Genomic DNA, 17608 nt, shown 5'->3' on the forward strand with positions numbered 1-17608 from the left:
GACATTATTCTTTCTCAAATACAATTTTTGGCTACTCTACCAACCTCTGGCGGTCAGTTGATTGGAGTGGGGGCATACCCCTTCCCCTCCTCACATTTATCACACAGAGGCGGCACATCTCCGGCCAGCCGCTGATAAAACTGCTTGAACTCAATTACTTCCTCTGCAAAGAGCGTCCACAAGCAAGCGCGGGCATCTTATTATTAGCACTCTTATCATCTTAACAGCAAACCTGATAACTTCTATACTTGCCATTATGGTTGGCATTTTTACATCTTGTAAAGTCCCGCAAAAGCACAAAAGAGGCAAAGCAAATACAATAAATATAAAGTGTTTGGCATTTACACTTTATTCACCACGTGTTTGTATCTTCAACACCATCGCAGCGGCGTGCATGGTGCGATCACGACACGCACACACATTCTTATTTGACCCACGCAGACTTTCTATTAAGAGTCCAGACGACCAAACAAGCCAAATACACCTGTTCAGTCTGCAGCTGTCAGACAATATCCACCCCAAAAAAAATACACGGCAAATTTCTTGTCACGTTCACCTCACGTGAAACATATATAATATATAAAATAAAAACGCAAAATTGTCTTTAGTGGTCATTTAAATATGAAAATGCTCATATCCATATGTTTGAAAAAGTTGTTAACATTTATGTTTGCATATGATAGTTTGTCTAAATGACGTCAGTTAATTCCAATAAAATTAAACCTAGATTCGCTCAACTAATTTTACAATTTACAGGACACTGCCCATAAAATACTAATGAGAATTTATACGAAAACATGTATTGGAAATGGAAAAGAAATTGACAAAAATATTTCCAGAAATGTAATGGAAATTGACCAGCAAATGTTTTTTTTTTTTTATATTTGCCAGAAATGTGCTGGAAATTGATCTAAAATAAACCAAAATATATTTTTTAACCAAAAACATATTGGATATTTTCCAGAAATGTACTGAAAATTGACAATCAATTAATTAGATAAATACTACAAAAGTATTATAAATATACCATAAATTGACCTTAAATGTACTCAAAATTGCCAAAAAGGTAGTGTAATTTTACCAAAAAATAAGTACAAATGTATCCAAAATATATTGGAAATGTACCAGAAAAATACAGAAAATTAACCATAAATTGACCACAGAGATTAACCAGTAATTTACCAGAACTGTACTGCAAATTTTTACATATGATCTAAAATGTACTGGAAATTAAACTCAAATGTATAGCAAATGTATCAAAAATTAACCAGAAATTGGCACAAAACGATTGAAAATCTACTGAAAATGTACTGATATAGATTGTACAACCTCTCCTTGGTTCCCCTGGTTACAAAACCCAATTTGAACACATTGAGGTCATTTCGAGCACATTTTCTATATTGCAACATTAGATGGGTTATCAAGTATTTAGGGTGTTTATAAACTTTTACAAACAGCCCCTTCCATATGCAAAGATAAGAGAACATTGACAGTTCTGCTCGACTGCGTTGACATACAAAATATGTCCATTTGATTAGGTACCCCTGCAAAACAGGTCTGCAATTAGAAATTCTGCTGGGTTATATTTGTAAAAGTAAAATTCTTGTATCATCTTACAAAAACAGTCGAGTGATTGTACATTTATGTACTGAAAACATGTTGAATGAGAAGGTTAGGAGTGTGAAAGTGGCACAGCTGTGCCTTTAAGAGCGGTTTCCATTCATTTAAAAACCACCTCAGAATAGCTAAGGCAGGTGAAACAATTGTCGGCTGGCTTCAAATAATCAAGTAGTAAACATAATGGTCAATTCTATTCTATGCTGACATGTTAAATAAAAGCCTAAAGCTATTGGTTGGCTAAAGAAGATGTGGGGAGACAAAGAGGTGATTAAGTGCACGGCCGCAAAGAACATGATGAAGTGATCTTTGAGCTTAGGACACGAGCTCAACGCTCGCTTTCGTTGAGCTTTCCAACTGGAGGGGGAACAAAAAAAAAACAATGGAGACACGCTCCACCCTAGATGAACGTTATGAACAACCAACCACAAACTGGAACAACCCGTTTCGCCGGCCAGCAGGAAGCAAAACGACAACTCGCGTCATGGCAAATTGAAGAGCTGGCGTGGTGGCATCTTTTCTTCTCAACAATAAACACCTACACAACTGAAAGCTGTCCAACACACGCACTGTATGGCCAGAGAAAACAAATTCCGCCGAGCCTTCCTCCTAAATAAAGCACAGCTACGATCATCGAGAATGAACAACATACAGATTTATGAGCATCTGAACATGTTAAATAGAATACATTGGACGGTTTCAAAAATATCAACATCAAATTACAGTAGGTATTTGAAATTGTAAAACATTATTATTATTATTTATTAATATTATATCTTTTCGTGGTGTACGATCCAACAAAACTGAATAAGAATGTTGCTTGAAAAATTGCTATTTATTTTACAACTTAAACAATTACATAGTAATAATAATAACAACAACAATATTATGAATAGATTTATTATTGGTAGTCAAGTACATGCCCTCAGTTATGAGTGACTTAACAGAATTGAATACAAAAATATCCGCAGAAAAATACCTACATTTTCTGAAAAGTTCATTTAAAGTGTAGCTAGTATTTGGATACAAATAAGCAAATAGGATCCTTGTTGGAGGTAATAACATATTTGAATTAAAATGTCAATATATTTACTATTGTGTAGAACTACACTGCATCACAGTTTCTCCTATTTAGATTTGATCTTGAAAGGTAAATATATTCCAAATGCAGAATTTTTCCAGGAATTAGCTTGTGCAGGTACGCTGTACTTATTGCTGGGGCCTAGCGGAGCGTATTTCAAATTTCTAATATCAATGTATGTTTTGGAAAGTTTTAGAAGCACCAAACTCGTCCCGGTTCACTCTGTTCCTTGGCCCGGTGCAGCGGGATTAGGAGCTTTACGGACAGAGTGGGAGGTGGGCCGGTTTAGAGAAGACCTCAACGAGGCCGTCTGTGTTAAACTGCGCCCATGCGGGGATTTGCGCTAAGTATGCATGCCTGAGGAGGGGGTCAATTCAGGACAACACCAAGAGGAGATGTTGAGTGATGTCATCTGTCATGAAAAAGCAGAGCAGGGTGGAGCAGATGGGTGTTTCCTAAAAAGTGAAGGGGGCTGACGAAGGAAGAGAGCGAAGAGGCACTGGGGAAAATCTGTTATGAGCTTTTAGAATGGAAATGATTGCATATTGACAAAATTCCAGGCTCCATCCAGTTGCGTTGTTGGATAGTGCCACATATTGTTGACCGAATGACGTCAGAAGTCAGTAAACACAATAGGCCGTGGTCATGTGAAAGTGATTAGCATCTACCTTCCCTGTGCAGCAAAGCCATTAAGATCCAAAAGTGACAAACTTCATTACAATTTCGACGCTGGCTCACAGAGAGTCCAGGACCCGTCAAATCCTAGCAGCTGCCTCGCAAGCGGCGTTTATTTTGCTTGGGACGAATCGAGGCCAAACCCTGACATCACTTCAAACGGAACTCTGGCAAACACTAACAAGGGGTACCGTCGGTTCACGACGGAGTTCCGTTCTCATGGTGGCGACGTAGCCTTCGTCTATCACTTACCGATGCTAATGCAGTAGCTAAGTCGCTATTACAGCAAATCATTTGCGTGAAAACCCTTCTCGGCCATAAAGATAACAAAATCCAATGAAACAGAAAACATACTAATAAAGTAGTTTACCGCGCGCTGTCCATAACCTCAGGAAGTTGTGCCCAAGATATATCACAGATTTTTAAGCAGCCAATTATAATGTGTCAAGTCTGAATTAGAGTTGCCCGCTTTCATTGTAATACCACATCGGCCCTCCGCCGATACATAAATACTTAGCACAGTCATTCCAGAAGACCCGGCCGCCGGCCTGCTTGCTAGCCTGTTAGCTTGTCAGACCGCTACACTGCTATGTTATTTGGACCCACACATGACAAAACCGAGCGAGGCTGGGAGTTATTGGATGCTATGGTTCTCGGGCTAGCGAGCTAGCACTCTACCGTGGTAGAGGGTTGTTTTAACAGACTAGACTAGACTGTCATATAACCACAGCCAAATTATTTTTCAAATTTATCCATTGCATATGTTGATTACATAACATTTGGTACATTGCACATCATTAGTGACAGATGGCAGCAGTAGGCAGCAATTAGGGGAGATTTTTGGAAGTGGGTTAGCATGTAAAGGTACGTTCTGGGAAGTCAAACATGATTTGAACCAGTCAAATTCAGTGTGTCACCGGGTTTATGATTTTTAAGGGTATCAACGTGGACCATCAGCGTCCTCTCGCTGGACCTGAGGAGAGGTTAAACACTTTAGTGATTTCCTAAAGTGGAAACCTTGGGAAAGGATTTTTTATTTATTTATTTATTTATTTTTTTAAATACTGGCAATTCTTATCAGGTTTAAATGTCCATTCCCTTGAAAGAATGATTTTTTTTCTCTTCTTCAAATGATTAATTGTTGTGATCAGATACTGAATATTTACAGGACAGAAAGGAACAATGTTTCATTGTTTTTTTTTGTATCATTGGATAAGATCTCAGGAAAACGGCTTAATGATAGCACCATATTTGCCTTTCTCCCTCACTGACAGCAATTTGCCTTTGGCAAGAAACACACTCGTGATCGATGACTTTGCATGTAGTTACAATGCAACTGAAATGTACACTTTGTTGTTGTTGGAGGCTTGGGATTGAGCAGAGCAAGTCCGAGCAACTTTTGTGTTTTTATACGAGTACCTAGTAAAAATAAACGTGTAAAAGCTTAGATTTATTGTATATAGTACCTTTCAAGGGACCCAAAGACGCTTAACAATAACTAATTAAAATGTTGAGTATGTTGGGAGTGCTATGTTAGCTGAAGATTAGCTAGCATTGGCCATCAGATGATAGCCAGGCAGCAGCGTGACGGAAGCTTCCTGTAGCGGTCCGACAGGCAGGCGAGGCTTCGCCAGGGACAAAGCAGGCTGGTAAACTTCCAAAGATGATATAGCATTCTTCATACTTATCAACAAGGTGACCGAATGGGTCATCCAGTACGTAACTTGTATCAGAGCGCTCTATATTTAAAACCCTTTTATTCCCCAAACAAACACGTGACAGGCCCAAGTAATCCCTTATTGACATGTGAAACAATAAGCAAGCTGACGCCAGTGAACGCAAATAGAAGCAAAGAACAACACAATGTCGTTGGGTTGACCTCGTATACGTTTGTGTGCCACGCCAAGCTGCCATATAGCACTCTCGTTTATCTCTATGATCGAGTTTAGAGTCCAGATGACAACAATAACATGCGGCCATATTTGTGACGCTAACAAAACGAATGCGCAGTTGAATGACGCAAAGGCACAAAAAATATGGGGTCACTGCAACAAAAAGCAAGCAGGGCTCGGATGAAACCTCGCATTTCATGGCCGAGATTTGATTTGTTGACCCCGTCAAAATGTATGGTGGGACCTGTCAATCGTAATTGGAGACAGGTTGATGGACAACGTTTATAACCGTATTAACCGTTCCATCCATAAAATGTTTAAAAGTGGTGTAAATGTAACAATGCATTTATTGTTGCGGTTGGAGAGCTGCACTGCATCACAATTAGAAGTTAGTCTACAGTTTGTCCCTCTTGTGCATAGCTCAAATAAGGGAACCAGAGTACTCTCAGACAGCATCAATCAAAGCTGGGCACTTTTATCACTACTATTTAGGAAGACTTTATCTATAAACGAGAGAGAATGCAATTTTTACCAGAAATGCGTGTAAATGCTGAACTGAAAAGCAGCCCAATTAGTCGAAATGTTACAATATAGAATGTGAACTAAAGAATATGATAAATGGACCATTTTAAAATGCTGTATTATAGTACTAATATAATGAGAATCGCTAAAATGCTGACATGCTAACAGGCTACAGTTATTCCCCCCAAAACATTCCCGAGCAAACCTCCAGCCTGGTCTCCTGGGACATAAACCAAACCATTTGGAGTTACTGTACTAGAAATACAAATAAAAGAACACAGCAGGTTATCTCCTCTCCAGTTTCAATGTAATGACAGATGTCCTCACCTTCGCCTTCATTACCTGAGAGCTAAGAAAGACACGTTTGGTTTCTTCTCCACAGTCCAAGAGAAACAAGTTGATTTCAGCCTTGTGGACCACTGGCACCAAGTCAGTGATCAAGTGACTCATCCAACTCAAGTCAACAAACCCCCAGTTGAGTTTCTTGCATCCATCAAACGATGCGGTTGACTTACCGGGCTTATGTAACTTAGCAGGACTCCATCATGCGTGTACGAACCAGTATGGTCTTTCGAGACTGTTAGACAAACAGTCGCAGCCTGACAATATATTATATTTTTTATTTTCTTACTCCTCCCACAAGAATTAAGCACATTTAAACGGACTAAAACACACTCTAAAACACATTGGAAACATCTGAACAAGCATAAAATCTATAGAAAATACATGCGCATGTGTCTTTAAGAGGTGGGGCCAGGCAGGGTGGTGCTTGACATCAGCGAGTCTGCATGTGAGTGTCTGGGCGTCAGCTGTGGCCGACAGCAGCTCCTGCGTGACTGTGCTCAATGTGTTTTAACTCCAAGTGTATTCATATGATACAGTATATCGAATTTTCCACAACTGTTTAGGTTCCCTATCCTGCAATTCTGCAAAATATTCCAGTTGATACACACTGGGCTATAGTCTCTCGTTGGTGCGAAAGCCGTTTTTTTACGTGCTTGGCTTGCGCGTTTTAAATATATGCCGATTCTGCCATAATGTCTTCTGACACACCACCCGGCCAGTTTGCGCGTAATGGCTCGAGAGGCGTGATTCATTGAAATCTGCAGGTGGGTAGAATTCCCGTAATGTGGAGTTTTCTTCAGACAAGCGATTGCCATTGAAATGTGGTCAGGACACATTACGGCCGTTGAGCAGTCGGCGATGGTACAGCGAGGTGTCCATCAGCGTGCCGAGTCAGCCGCCGGGCCGCCAGCAGTCGTCGGGGAGGATTGCAGCACGGGAGCGAAGCAAAACGTGCAATATGACGTTTCGTGCTAGACTGACTATAGTTTTTGGAGCATGTAAGAGGAAACCCGCTTCAGTCTTCGGCAGAATCTGCACAAGGCCAGATGTGAGAGGGAGCGCCCACCTTTTACGGTTAGTCCACTCAAAGCGCGCACATGGACAGAAAGCGCGCAAATGATCGAAAATAATCCACGCAAGCACGGAGAGAACATGCAAACTCCACGCAGGGAACCTCCGAACTGTCAGGCAGGCATGCTAACGCTAACCAGTTGTCCACTGCACAAGCTTTAGTGACTCAAACGGCGGAACTAATGTATTAGCACCTTTATCCTAATGACAGTCTTTTTTTTTTTTTTTTGTATAATACTGAAGACAGTAACTGCTGTGAAAAAAGCTGAATTGGCTAAAGACTTTCGCACTATAAGACTTACCGAATATTGCGCAGGGGCGTTTTGGCCAAATTGCATCAAACAAATACGACAGAAAGCACACTTGAAGGGATGCTTTTGTGTTTCCGCCTAAATGCTCAACAGAGTGGTTGGTTCCGTACAAAAAGCATACAAGGCACTCTCACCATGATTGATATCTGTGCGAGTAGGTGATGATACAAGAGACCCCCCCCCCTCCCCCCAAGTCTCAAATCTGACTTCTCCGGATGAATTTAGCTTCCTCCATTATACAATGATGTCTCAGCTTTCAGGCCAGCTCATTGATCTCAGGTTGACCCTCGACGTCTTGCATTTACGGTCCCGATAGCAACATTGCTCTTGAAAACATCCTTAAAACGCTAGACTTTTGCTGGATAGCATTAACAGAGCATACGTTGGGCTAGAAAAAACAAATAGACGACATATAAGTTTTGCCTTTAGCCACACTAAGTGCAGTCTTACCAATAATAAAGAGTTGACCTCAAGGTTAATGTTGACCTTAAGAAGCGTCAATAATTAAGCGTCCTGAGAAAAAATACTATCAATTGTCGTCTTGTGCGGATGATTTATGAAATAATTCTAAATGGTTGAATTAAAAGGTTGGGATTAGATGTTAATATCATATATCCACTGCATATAATTGATTATAACGCTACTACAATATTCTTATGAGACATTAGGCTTGCTGAATTAACTTCATATTATCCCATAATTGTCCCTGTATTCATTAAGATTGGCCTTATTTAACCATGTCAGCTCAATTAAAAGAATGTATCTCCAATTCGTTTTATTGGGACACATCGTAAAAACTCGGCAATGTTGGACACGTTTGCTTTTAATTGGACCACAACAACGTATTTGACGTTTGTGGCTGCCTTTTGTCTAAACTTCAAATGCCATAACTGCCCACCTATTCAATTAACCTTTTTCAAAAATCATATAAGTCCAGTTTTTTCTTCTTCTTTTTGTCACAAAACCAACAAAAATGACTTTTCTTTGTCTTTTGGATAAAAGAAAAAAAAGAGAGATACTTGCTTTTCATTGGAACATGACAATATGCTTGACATAAAAAGACAACTTCAGAAAACTGTCAGGATACTTTTGAAAGCATTTGCCTACTTAATGTCTCACTAATCCAGTGCTTAAGTAAATATTCTTACCATCGGCCGTTGTTGTACCTTTAACTAAGCAAACTTCAAATGCTTTCCCGTATTGTTCTTTTTCCTGATGGCTTGGGCTTCATGAAGCCCACCCAAAACTAACTAACTCCTATCAGCCGCATTCATCTCACATCTCAAATAAAACCAAGGTCATTCGAGCTGGGCCATTCTCTACACTCCGTCGAGCTCACTCACAGCGCCACGCTCCATTTATATCCCCCAGAAACAACTGCTGCGGACGCAGGCTGATTGTCAGATAGCTTCATCCGCAGCAGGTGGAAACCGGGCTTGTTCTCGCAGCTGGTGTAGCGTTCGCGTGTTTAAGCTATGAGGACACCAAATGCATGATTTGAATTTAATCAAGCACTGAGGAGATGTAGTTAATCAACAGGTTCAACAGGCTTTAAGGGCCCTTTAGTTTCTGTTCCTTGAACTACAGTTTGTTTCCCTCCTTGGTGATGTTCAATTGGATAGGTGTCAACACAGCGAACACACTCTAGAGCGCACCAAATGGACCAGTCCGAAACTTCGAGGTGGTCTTGGTACAGTTCCAAACACGTCCTAATGTAAAACATGAAATGTCTTTTTAGTTACCTCATAAACATGTAAACATGAACAAAACCAGGAGGGACATGGACATTCTTTACAAACGCATCAACTGAGAGTAAACCTGTACAAAGAAAGCTATTAAAAATGGTTAAAAAAAAAAAACGTGCATGTGATGCATAACACCTCTTTTTTAGGAAAGCTATTTTCAAGGAAAACTATTAATAATGGTTAAAAAAAAACGTGCATGTGATGCATAACACCTCTTTTTTAGGAAAGCTATTTTCAAGGAAAGCTATTAAAAATGGTTAAAAAAAAACGTGCATGTGATTCTGGGTGAATGTGATGCATAACACCTCTTTTTTAGGCGCTCACATGAAGTCACATTCAAATCCCAAGAGTGAGACATTCCACAGGCTTGATTGTCTTGGGGGGGGGGGGGGGGGGGGGGGGGTAAAAAAAAACATCCCCAGCAGACCTGACATCATCAGTCATCCCGAGATGACCAACACACTCCACTTGTCCTTGCACAAGAGCTGCAAGCCGGGCATCACCGCAAGGCCAGCGAACCTCAGATAATCGCACTCTGGCGCTGGATAGCAGGAAGCCCACCGCCAGATAGCGCATGCCACTTGCTTTCAACCGCACGGCGAGAAATGAGGTTAAATGGTTTGAACTCCACCGTACAGGAGCCTCTTCTATTTTTATTTGCAGTGCCGACAGCCTCTATTCTGAGATGAGAAGCAGAAACGTTCTCGGAAAGGGTTATAAATAAGTACTCGAAGAGTTAAGACAACGCAACAGTTGCGTTGTTATTTTTGCATTGTTTTCAAAAATTGGACACAGCTGTTCCTTCATGAACTCTTCTCAAAACCAACTTACAAGAAGTGAATCAGTGAGAAGATGCCGATCGCAGATGTCTCAATCGCTCGTTTTCTTTCATCCAGCGACCCTTTAAACTTTGAAAAATCCCTTCAGGGAGAGTTGTTTGTGACTAACAAGCGTGGCGTTTACAATCTACCTAATCTCCCACCATCTTTTTCCACTGAGCTATTTTGGTGGGCGTGAGGAAGATGGGAACAGCTGTTCATACGTACGTAGCATTAGATGTACGTGTGTTTCTGTTGAAAAAGAAAGGTAGTGATGATGTACACTCACCGAGAAGCTGGACTCCCCTGGTCTTTCCGTAGACGTCAACGAGAGCCCACAATGGAAGGAAGGAGTTAACCTGCCTGAATAACCGTTTGGGGTTGCGTGCGTTGATCCGGTAGAGCACCCGACCCTTCTTGTTCACCCAGAAGGAAATGACAGTCTCGGCACAGAGAAGATCCTCTGGCAAGGGTTTTGCCCAGAAACCGAACTTAGAAGCCAGATCGGGACAAGAATACCTGGGCAGGCTTTTGGGGTTCATCCTGGACGGGTCTTTGGTTGTAAAACCAATGCGTAGAGCACCCTGCCAGACGTAGTTGGTATGCGTGATCTGGGGGCGACATTAAAGAAATATTAAGAAAAATTGGAGGGTTATAAAACAACAATTAAAATTAAATCATATCTTAGGGTGATAAGCAACTTGGTAATGCATTTTAAGGCAAGCTCTAAATGAATGAGCTAAAATCTTAACTTAGCATGTCCATTCTCTCTGAACCAGGAATGATTATTTATCGACCTGCACTGCAAACGTTTCCCTATCAAATTGCGTTTGCTGTACAAAGATGACAGCATTCCTCAAACGGCAAGCTCTGCAGTGCTCTCCCTTTTCGAGACATAGATGGCCTGATATGTGCAGTGGAAACTTGTGCTGAGCTGCCTCTTTGGCCAATACAAATACAAAAGTGAGAAAACTCGAGAGGAGAGAAAAGAGGTGAGAAGACGAGTAGGTGTGAAGGAGGATTTTATCTCACGGTCTCACAAAATGACTGCTATCTATCCTAATATTGCAGCATAGAAACATGTAAAAGACAATACTGTTTATACATACAACATAGTTCAAATGGGTTGATGGGTGGGTGGCTATATGGGCACTTAGGTTGAAAGATGGATGGATTAACAATTGGATGGATGGGTGATTGGTGGAAGGTTAGAGGATGAGTTGCTAGACAGAGGGTAGTAAATGGAGGTATTGGAAAATATTTGATGGATGAATGGCAGATGGATGGGTAGATTGATTAAGAGGGTGGGGATTTGCATGATGATGACGAGAGATAATAAATTGACGGAGGGTTGGACAAAGGGATAGATGGATGGTTCCATGGATAGATGGGATGTGGCTAGACAGTGGTAGGATACAGTGAGCAGACGATAGGTGAATAGAAAATGGATGGTTGATGGACGAAGAGACAAATGGATGGATGATAGATGATAAATGGGACTGGGGATAGATGAGCTGCTAACTGGATGGAAAAACTATACAGTAGATGGATGGAAAATGGATAGACAATGGGGGAATTGATTAGTTGACGGATGATAGATGGTTTAACAATGGGTAGATGATGGCTGGACAGAAAAAATGGATGGTTGGTCAGACGAACGAACAAATGGATGGATGATGGCTAAATTGGTAGTTGGAATGTCATGATAGATGGAGTTTGAATGGTCGATGGGTGGACGGACGGGATAATGAATCAACAATGGGGGGTTTAATTGATTGACGGATGGCTAGATGGATGATTTGATATGGACGACAGATTGATAGATGGGACATGATGATGGATGGGCTGATAAATGGATACATGGACTACGGATAGTTAATGGATGGAAGGATGCAAGATTTATTGTCTGATGGATGGATGGATGGATGGATGGATGGATAGATGGGTTTAAGGATGGGTAAATGGATTCTAGACAACCAGATTGCTGATGGATAAATGGACAAATGGATGCATAATAGATTGATAGGGGACATGTAATGGATGATCTGATGGAACAAATGGATAGATGGACTAAATGGGAATGGGGAAAACGCAATTATTGACCGGTTGATGGATGGATGAGTGACAGATGAATAAATTGAAAGATGGGACATAATGAATTTGTTGATAGATGGATGGACTATGGATGGCTAATGAATTGAAGGATGGGAAAATGGTTTGACTATGGGGGATTGATTGGTCGATGGAGAGAAGCGTTTAACAATTGATAGCTGCTGGATAGATAGACAAATGGATGGTTGAGGAATGAACAGATAAATGGATAGATGATTGCTTAATTGACGGATGGGACGTAATCTATGGTCTTAAAAATGGATGGACTATGGCTGGATGGATTGGTTGAAAGATGCATAAAAACTGATAAGATGATTAGACAAATGGATGGCTGATGGACAAATAGTTAGAAGATGGGTGATAATGGATGAGCAAATAAATGGATGACCAGACGGATGGATAAAACGATGGCAAAAGAATAAACTCCTAGAGGCAACCAAGTAGACAAAGGAGGTGTGTTGCCATAGAAACATGACACGTAATCTGGCTCACCTTCAGCCGGACCACCTCGTTAACAGCAACGCATCTGTTGCTAAAGACGATGCCGTTGCAGAAGCTGGCCCTCCTGATGACGCTTCTCTCCGACTCGTCCATGACGATCTGCGAGCCCTTCGCCGTCGGGTGGAAGAGCAGAGGGGGCTCGTTGAGGGGGACCCACGGCTGATAGGCCGGCAGGCATAGCTGCTTGCTGTGGTTTGAGGCCGCTGACACAGTGAAGCTAGGACCCGGGCAGTGTACCGACTTGATGTGGCGGTGCGAAGTGCATGGCAGAGCCATGACGGGAACCGAACAGTCACAGCTGTGCTTGTGATAGAGTGAGCCGGACGGAAGAGACGTGATGGGAACCGGTCCGTGCATGAGATCTGTGACACATAATTATTGTTAAATCAGGACCTGTGTAACTAATACGGTGAAAACGTTTATCATGACACGCTGATGTTTGGAGGTAAATGCTTTTCATTGGACAGCAAAGCTGAAAAAAATAAACAGCTGAAAAAAATAAACAAAGCGACTAAGGTTTTTCTTTTGTGAAACAAGACGACACCATTATGCTTTCGCTGGGGGAGTTTATATCAGTGGATGTCGCCAATCTTTGTCAACTTTGGGCCTGCGTTGTTAGGAATCCCACTCATGTTGTAGGCATCATCCTGCTGCAATATGATTGGCTGCAGTTCATTTGGTACTACAATATGATTGGCTGGCAGCAAGGCCAACTGCTTCCTGACGGGGGAAAAAAAGTATGTGACCTGAGTATAATATGGAATGGTCATCTTGTTACATTTGCATAGCCTGCTCTTCCCGCGATACAGGAGCCAATCATATCACAGCGGGACATGTCCTGCCTCGAACACGAGTGGGATTACTAATAACACACACCTGTGAGAATATTTTGTGATTAAGGGCTATACAAATAAGCTTGACTTGACTTTAAAATTATAATTACGATGATGCTTTCCATCAGGGTCTTCTTTTCTTTGTGTGTCGTTGACAAGGTCACGCGGCCACAAGTTCTCATTAATGTCAACACTGACATCTCATCAACAATCAGAAGGTGTCCAAGACACATTCAGCAGAACCGAGAAGCAGGAAGACAAATGTTTTACGTCAAACTAACGTTTCCTTGTATTTTGACGCCCGCACTTAAGCACGCTTTTCTCGCTTTGCGATGCTTGACCTTGGAATGTCAAGAGGTTTGCACCCCAGAGACAAATTCTCAATCAACCCGAGACAGTTGGGATTGGTAACGGCTGATTGGGTGCCACTTCAGACACATCACCGTTGTTTCTATTCCAGGATTGTCACGCGGCAGATTAACGTGCAATTTGGACAGCTGACATTTAATCTCCATTAAACTTGTTGGCCAAGAATCACAATCAACAAAGCATTTCTAATTCTACTCGTATGCTCTTTCTTCTCTGCAGGCTCAATTGCCCTGGTCAAAGCCACGATAAATACTTCCACCATACCGCATGTGTGATGTCACGTCATACGTCGTGTCTAGTCGAAAACAAAACACGATTGTGTCGGCCCAGAATTTAACAGGAGGATGTTAACACAATGTTGACGTCTATGTTCACACTTACACACAGTTAAGGCGAATTCTGCTGTGGTTTCACCATTAGTGAGGTTTGTACAATTGCGATTGGTCAAGTGTGAATGCTAATATCGGAAACCTGGTGAGCACTGAGAGCGCTTCCAGTTTCAAACGGACTGGAACAGCTGGGTTCGCGTTCGCTAAAATGTGAACTCTACTCGGACCAAAGAAAAAAGTCGTCCAATCGAATTTCGACGTTTTAAGAATGCCAGTGTCAACGCTAAGTGAACCAAGCATTTGATTCCAAAGGCACCATGGACCAGAGTACCAAATGACAAGCCAAATTTTGTTCAACATGTTGGCTTTACGTGAAAGTATTGGTTAAGCGCGTCCTTCAATGGTACTTTCCAATGTTCAGATTAAATACGTATTATGCAGCTGTCCATGTGAACAAATACACTTCATTCTGTACACCTACACAATCTTAGGAGCTCTAAGTGCACTGTTGCAATGAGCCTGTCTTACAAAAGTTAACACGGCTTAGTTTTAATTGACAGTGTCAGTGAAGTAGTCATTTAAAAATATGTTTATTATTGTGGTTGTACTTTGCAGTTGTGTACAAATGCACGGCATCAAACAGCAATAGGGTACTAATATCCACTCAGGTAATTAACCAAACACCATGCAACATGTTAATTATTTGCTAAAATAATAAAATAAATCAAATCGGACCGTATCAATCCAAAATGAGCGTTACTTTACGACTTGATTCTTTAAAACAGCTCTAGTATTGGACGCCATTAGAGTGTACAGGTGTACCTAATGAACTGCCCATTGCGTTAACTTTTGAGGTTCGCCTTCAAGATGCACATAATCACTCTCCTTGTTTACATCACACTGGGGTGGCGGTGGACTTAAAAATGACAAACACGCAGGGTGAGGTTAGACCCCACGTGATTGATGGGCACTTGAGCGGGACAAGTGGATCAAGAAGACCCTGACAGGGATTATTGATATGTGAAGTTTCGGGTTCCAGGAGGATGAGAGTATGCCGTCGGGCGGCCAAGAATTTCCAAGACAGAACTGATAGCGCGACTCAACACCAACACGCCCTCGAGGTGAAATTTGGCAAGGACCGAGTCCATCTGTCTGTCTGCTTTTCAGCTCTGATCTAACTGCCGTACAGACGCCAACATGTTCTCATTTATTTCAATAAAACAAAGAACAAACGGTTGGGTCAACATCACTATAAAGTGTCTTTTGTGTCCTCGTCAGAATTGTGCGGTCATCATGAAAATGTGGCAGGTAAATTAAACTGTGAGGTCTTATTAGAAGTAGCCAAACAGTTGCACACTTAGCAGTACAAAGATGTGTTCAAATGTGTTTCCTTCATTTTATACCACATTGTGTTTTTTTTTTTTTTTTTTTTTTTAAATCGGGTGTACGGGACATAAAACATCACGTATATTCTATTTTCATAATCATATTGAACATTTGGCATGTGGCCCATGTAGAGTTATTTGTTATTATGGGCTAACTCTTTGACATTACGACCAGCATTTTCTCTTTCTTCAATGGCGGCTGAAACATATTTGCAGAATAAATATTTACGTTGAGCAATTATTGACATGATATGTGTAATTGGATGTTGTCAAGCTCAACATGTCCACTCTGTACTAGTGAAGTACCAAGTGATGTGAAAACCTTGAATAAAGTAATATATATATATATATATATATTTGTTAAATAATTTGCTGATTGAATCATGTTGCTGGGAAGCCTTACAGCTTGTAGTGACTAGAAGCAGTCCCATGTACCTGTTTGATTACATCCCATTGCATTATATAAAGCAAAGAAGCAACCGTCAAAAACAACGAAGACAATTTGCAGGCGACTCAACAAGGGCAAGGGATGGGGTGGGGCGAAAAGTAAGAACTTGCATGACATTAATGTTTTATTTGAAAAGTAATCTTCATGTGTTTTTTTTTTTTTTTTTTTTTTTTTTTTTTTAAGTAGCCTGGAGGACGTTAAAACTACAAGCCAAAGAGCTTATACGGACAATACTTTAAAAAAAAAAAAAAAAAACAATAATGGTGTTGAATGTGCTTTAAAAATGATAATAATAATAATAATAATAATAATAATCCCATGATCTGGACTTACTATAGTGTCTGGTCATCTGGGCCCCCATGACTGCTGCTGCTGCTGCTGCTGGACGCAAGGTGCGTTCACGGTCTTCTCCACTCGGAATTTAGCGGCGCATCCGCGACGATCGCGTACCACCGCGCGTCCTTGAATGCTTCGAAACGCGTCGCGTGCGAGATGACGGTGCGCGTCGTGTGTTTGGTAGGCACGCACACACTCCACGCATGCCCCCTTTGCATAAAAGGTGAGCGTGGAGGTGGAGCTTGTCGGGAACATCCATTTGAACGCGTGCACCCTTCATGCAACACTCTTTAAAAATAAAAATGATTGAAAGCGGTGTTTTCTAAATGTCGACCCACGTGAGTACTCTGTTTGCATGCAGGAAGTGTTCTAAACAAAAGCCCACCTCAAAATGGAGATGATGTCATAACAGGGAAACTTGAATAGTCCCGGGCAGTTGAAAACAACGACGACAGCAGCAGCATATCTTCAGGCTGCAAAGAAGAGCACGCCAAAGCAACAGGTGGCGCTATAACGCCTGGAGATTATTTTCGGCATGCAGAAGTTCGGAGGAAGTCATTCTCACACAAATGCTGTACGACACGCAAACAGAGGCGACGGAACAACTTGTGGACGGCAACCACAGAAACGCACTCAAAATCATATTTTGAACACATTTATTTTATAAAAATGATTGCGACTGCCAGTTAATATAGTTTGCAACGCCATCTAATTATCTACTTTACTTACTTGCCTTGTGTGTTGTGCGGTAGTCTTCCTCTTCTTTTTTTGTTTTGTTTTTGTTTTTGTTTATGCTTGACTTGAAAGCTTTCAGGTCGGACCTCGTGAACTCCAACTGGTACACAGTACGTCGATTTCCAAGCAGTCTTGAATGCATCATGATGCTGTTCCATAAACTGCTGTTGTATATGTTAGTTGCTTTTGTTTAAATTTGACCATCACATTATAAGATCCGAATTGGCTACTTCCGATTACCAGTCAGTCCAAGTACATATTTAAGTGGGTGTTTGTATTTTTTTAAAAACACATTTGCCGGCTCTCAAGCAAACGGCAAAACAACAGCTAAGCCCAGAAAGTGACACAGTTATGACCAACCAGAAGCTTGAATTAAATTTAAATTTAAAACAAATGCAGTTAATTATTGGAAGCTATTTAATTCCTAAAAATAGCCTCCAAAAATGGAGGCTATTTAAAAAAATTAAAAAAAACTTTTTTTTA

At 41.1% G+C, this 17608-nt stretch overlaps 1 protein-coding gene across 2 annotated transcripts in view; it reads right to left on the reverse strand.

The window, feature by feature from the left end:
• Positions 1 to 16596, reverse strand: part of LOC133409536 (E3 ubiquitin-protein ligase NEURL1-like) — a 28322-nt gene extending 11726 nt beyond the window's left edge. For both annotated transcript variants that reach the window (XM_061689671.1, XM_061689670.1), the window contains exons 1-3: positions 16388 to 16596; positions 12682 to 13052; positions 10367 to 10688 (exon numbers count right to left, since the gene is read on the reverse strand). In XM_061689671.1, coding sequence (XP_061545655.1) covers positions 10367 to 10688; positions 12682 to 13052; positions 16388 to 16415 — 721 coding nt within the window. In that variant the 5' untranslated portion in view covers positions 16416 to 16596. The remainder of the gene's footprint in view (positions 1 to 10366; positions 10689 to 12681; positions 13053 to 16387) is intronic.
• Between the last annotated feature and the right edge of the window lie 1012 nt (positions 16597 to 17608).

Source organism: Phycodurus eques, chromosome 11 (assembly GCF_024500275.1).
Source record: "Phycodurus eques isolate BA_2022a chromosome 11, UOR_Pequ_1.1, whole genome shotgun sequence".
Classification (NCBI taxonomy): domain Eukaryota; kingdom Metazoa; phylum Chordata; class Actinopteri; order Syngnathiformes; family Syngnathidae; genus Phycodurus; species Phycodurus eques.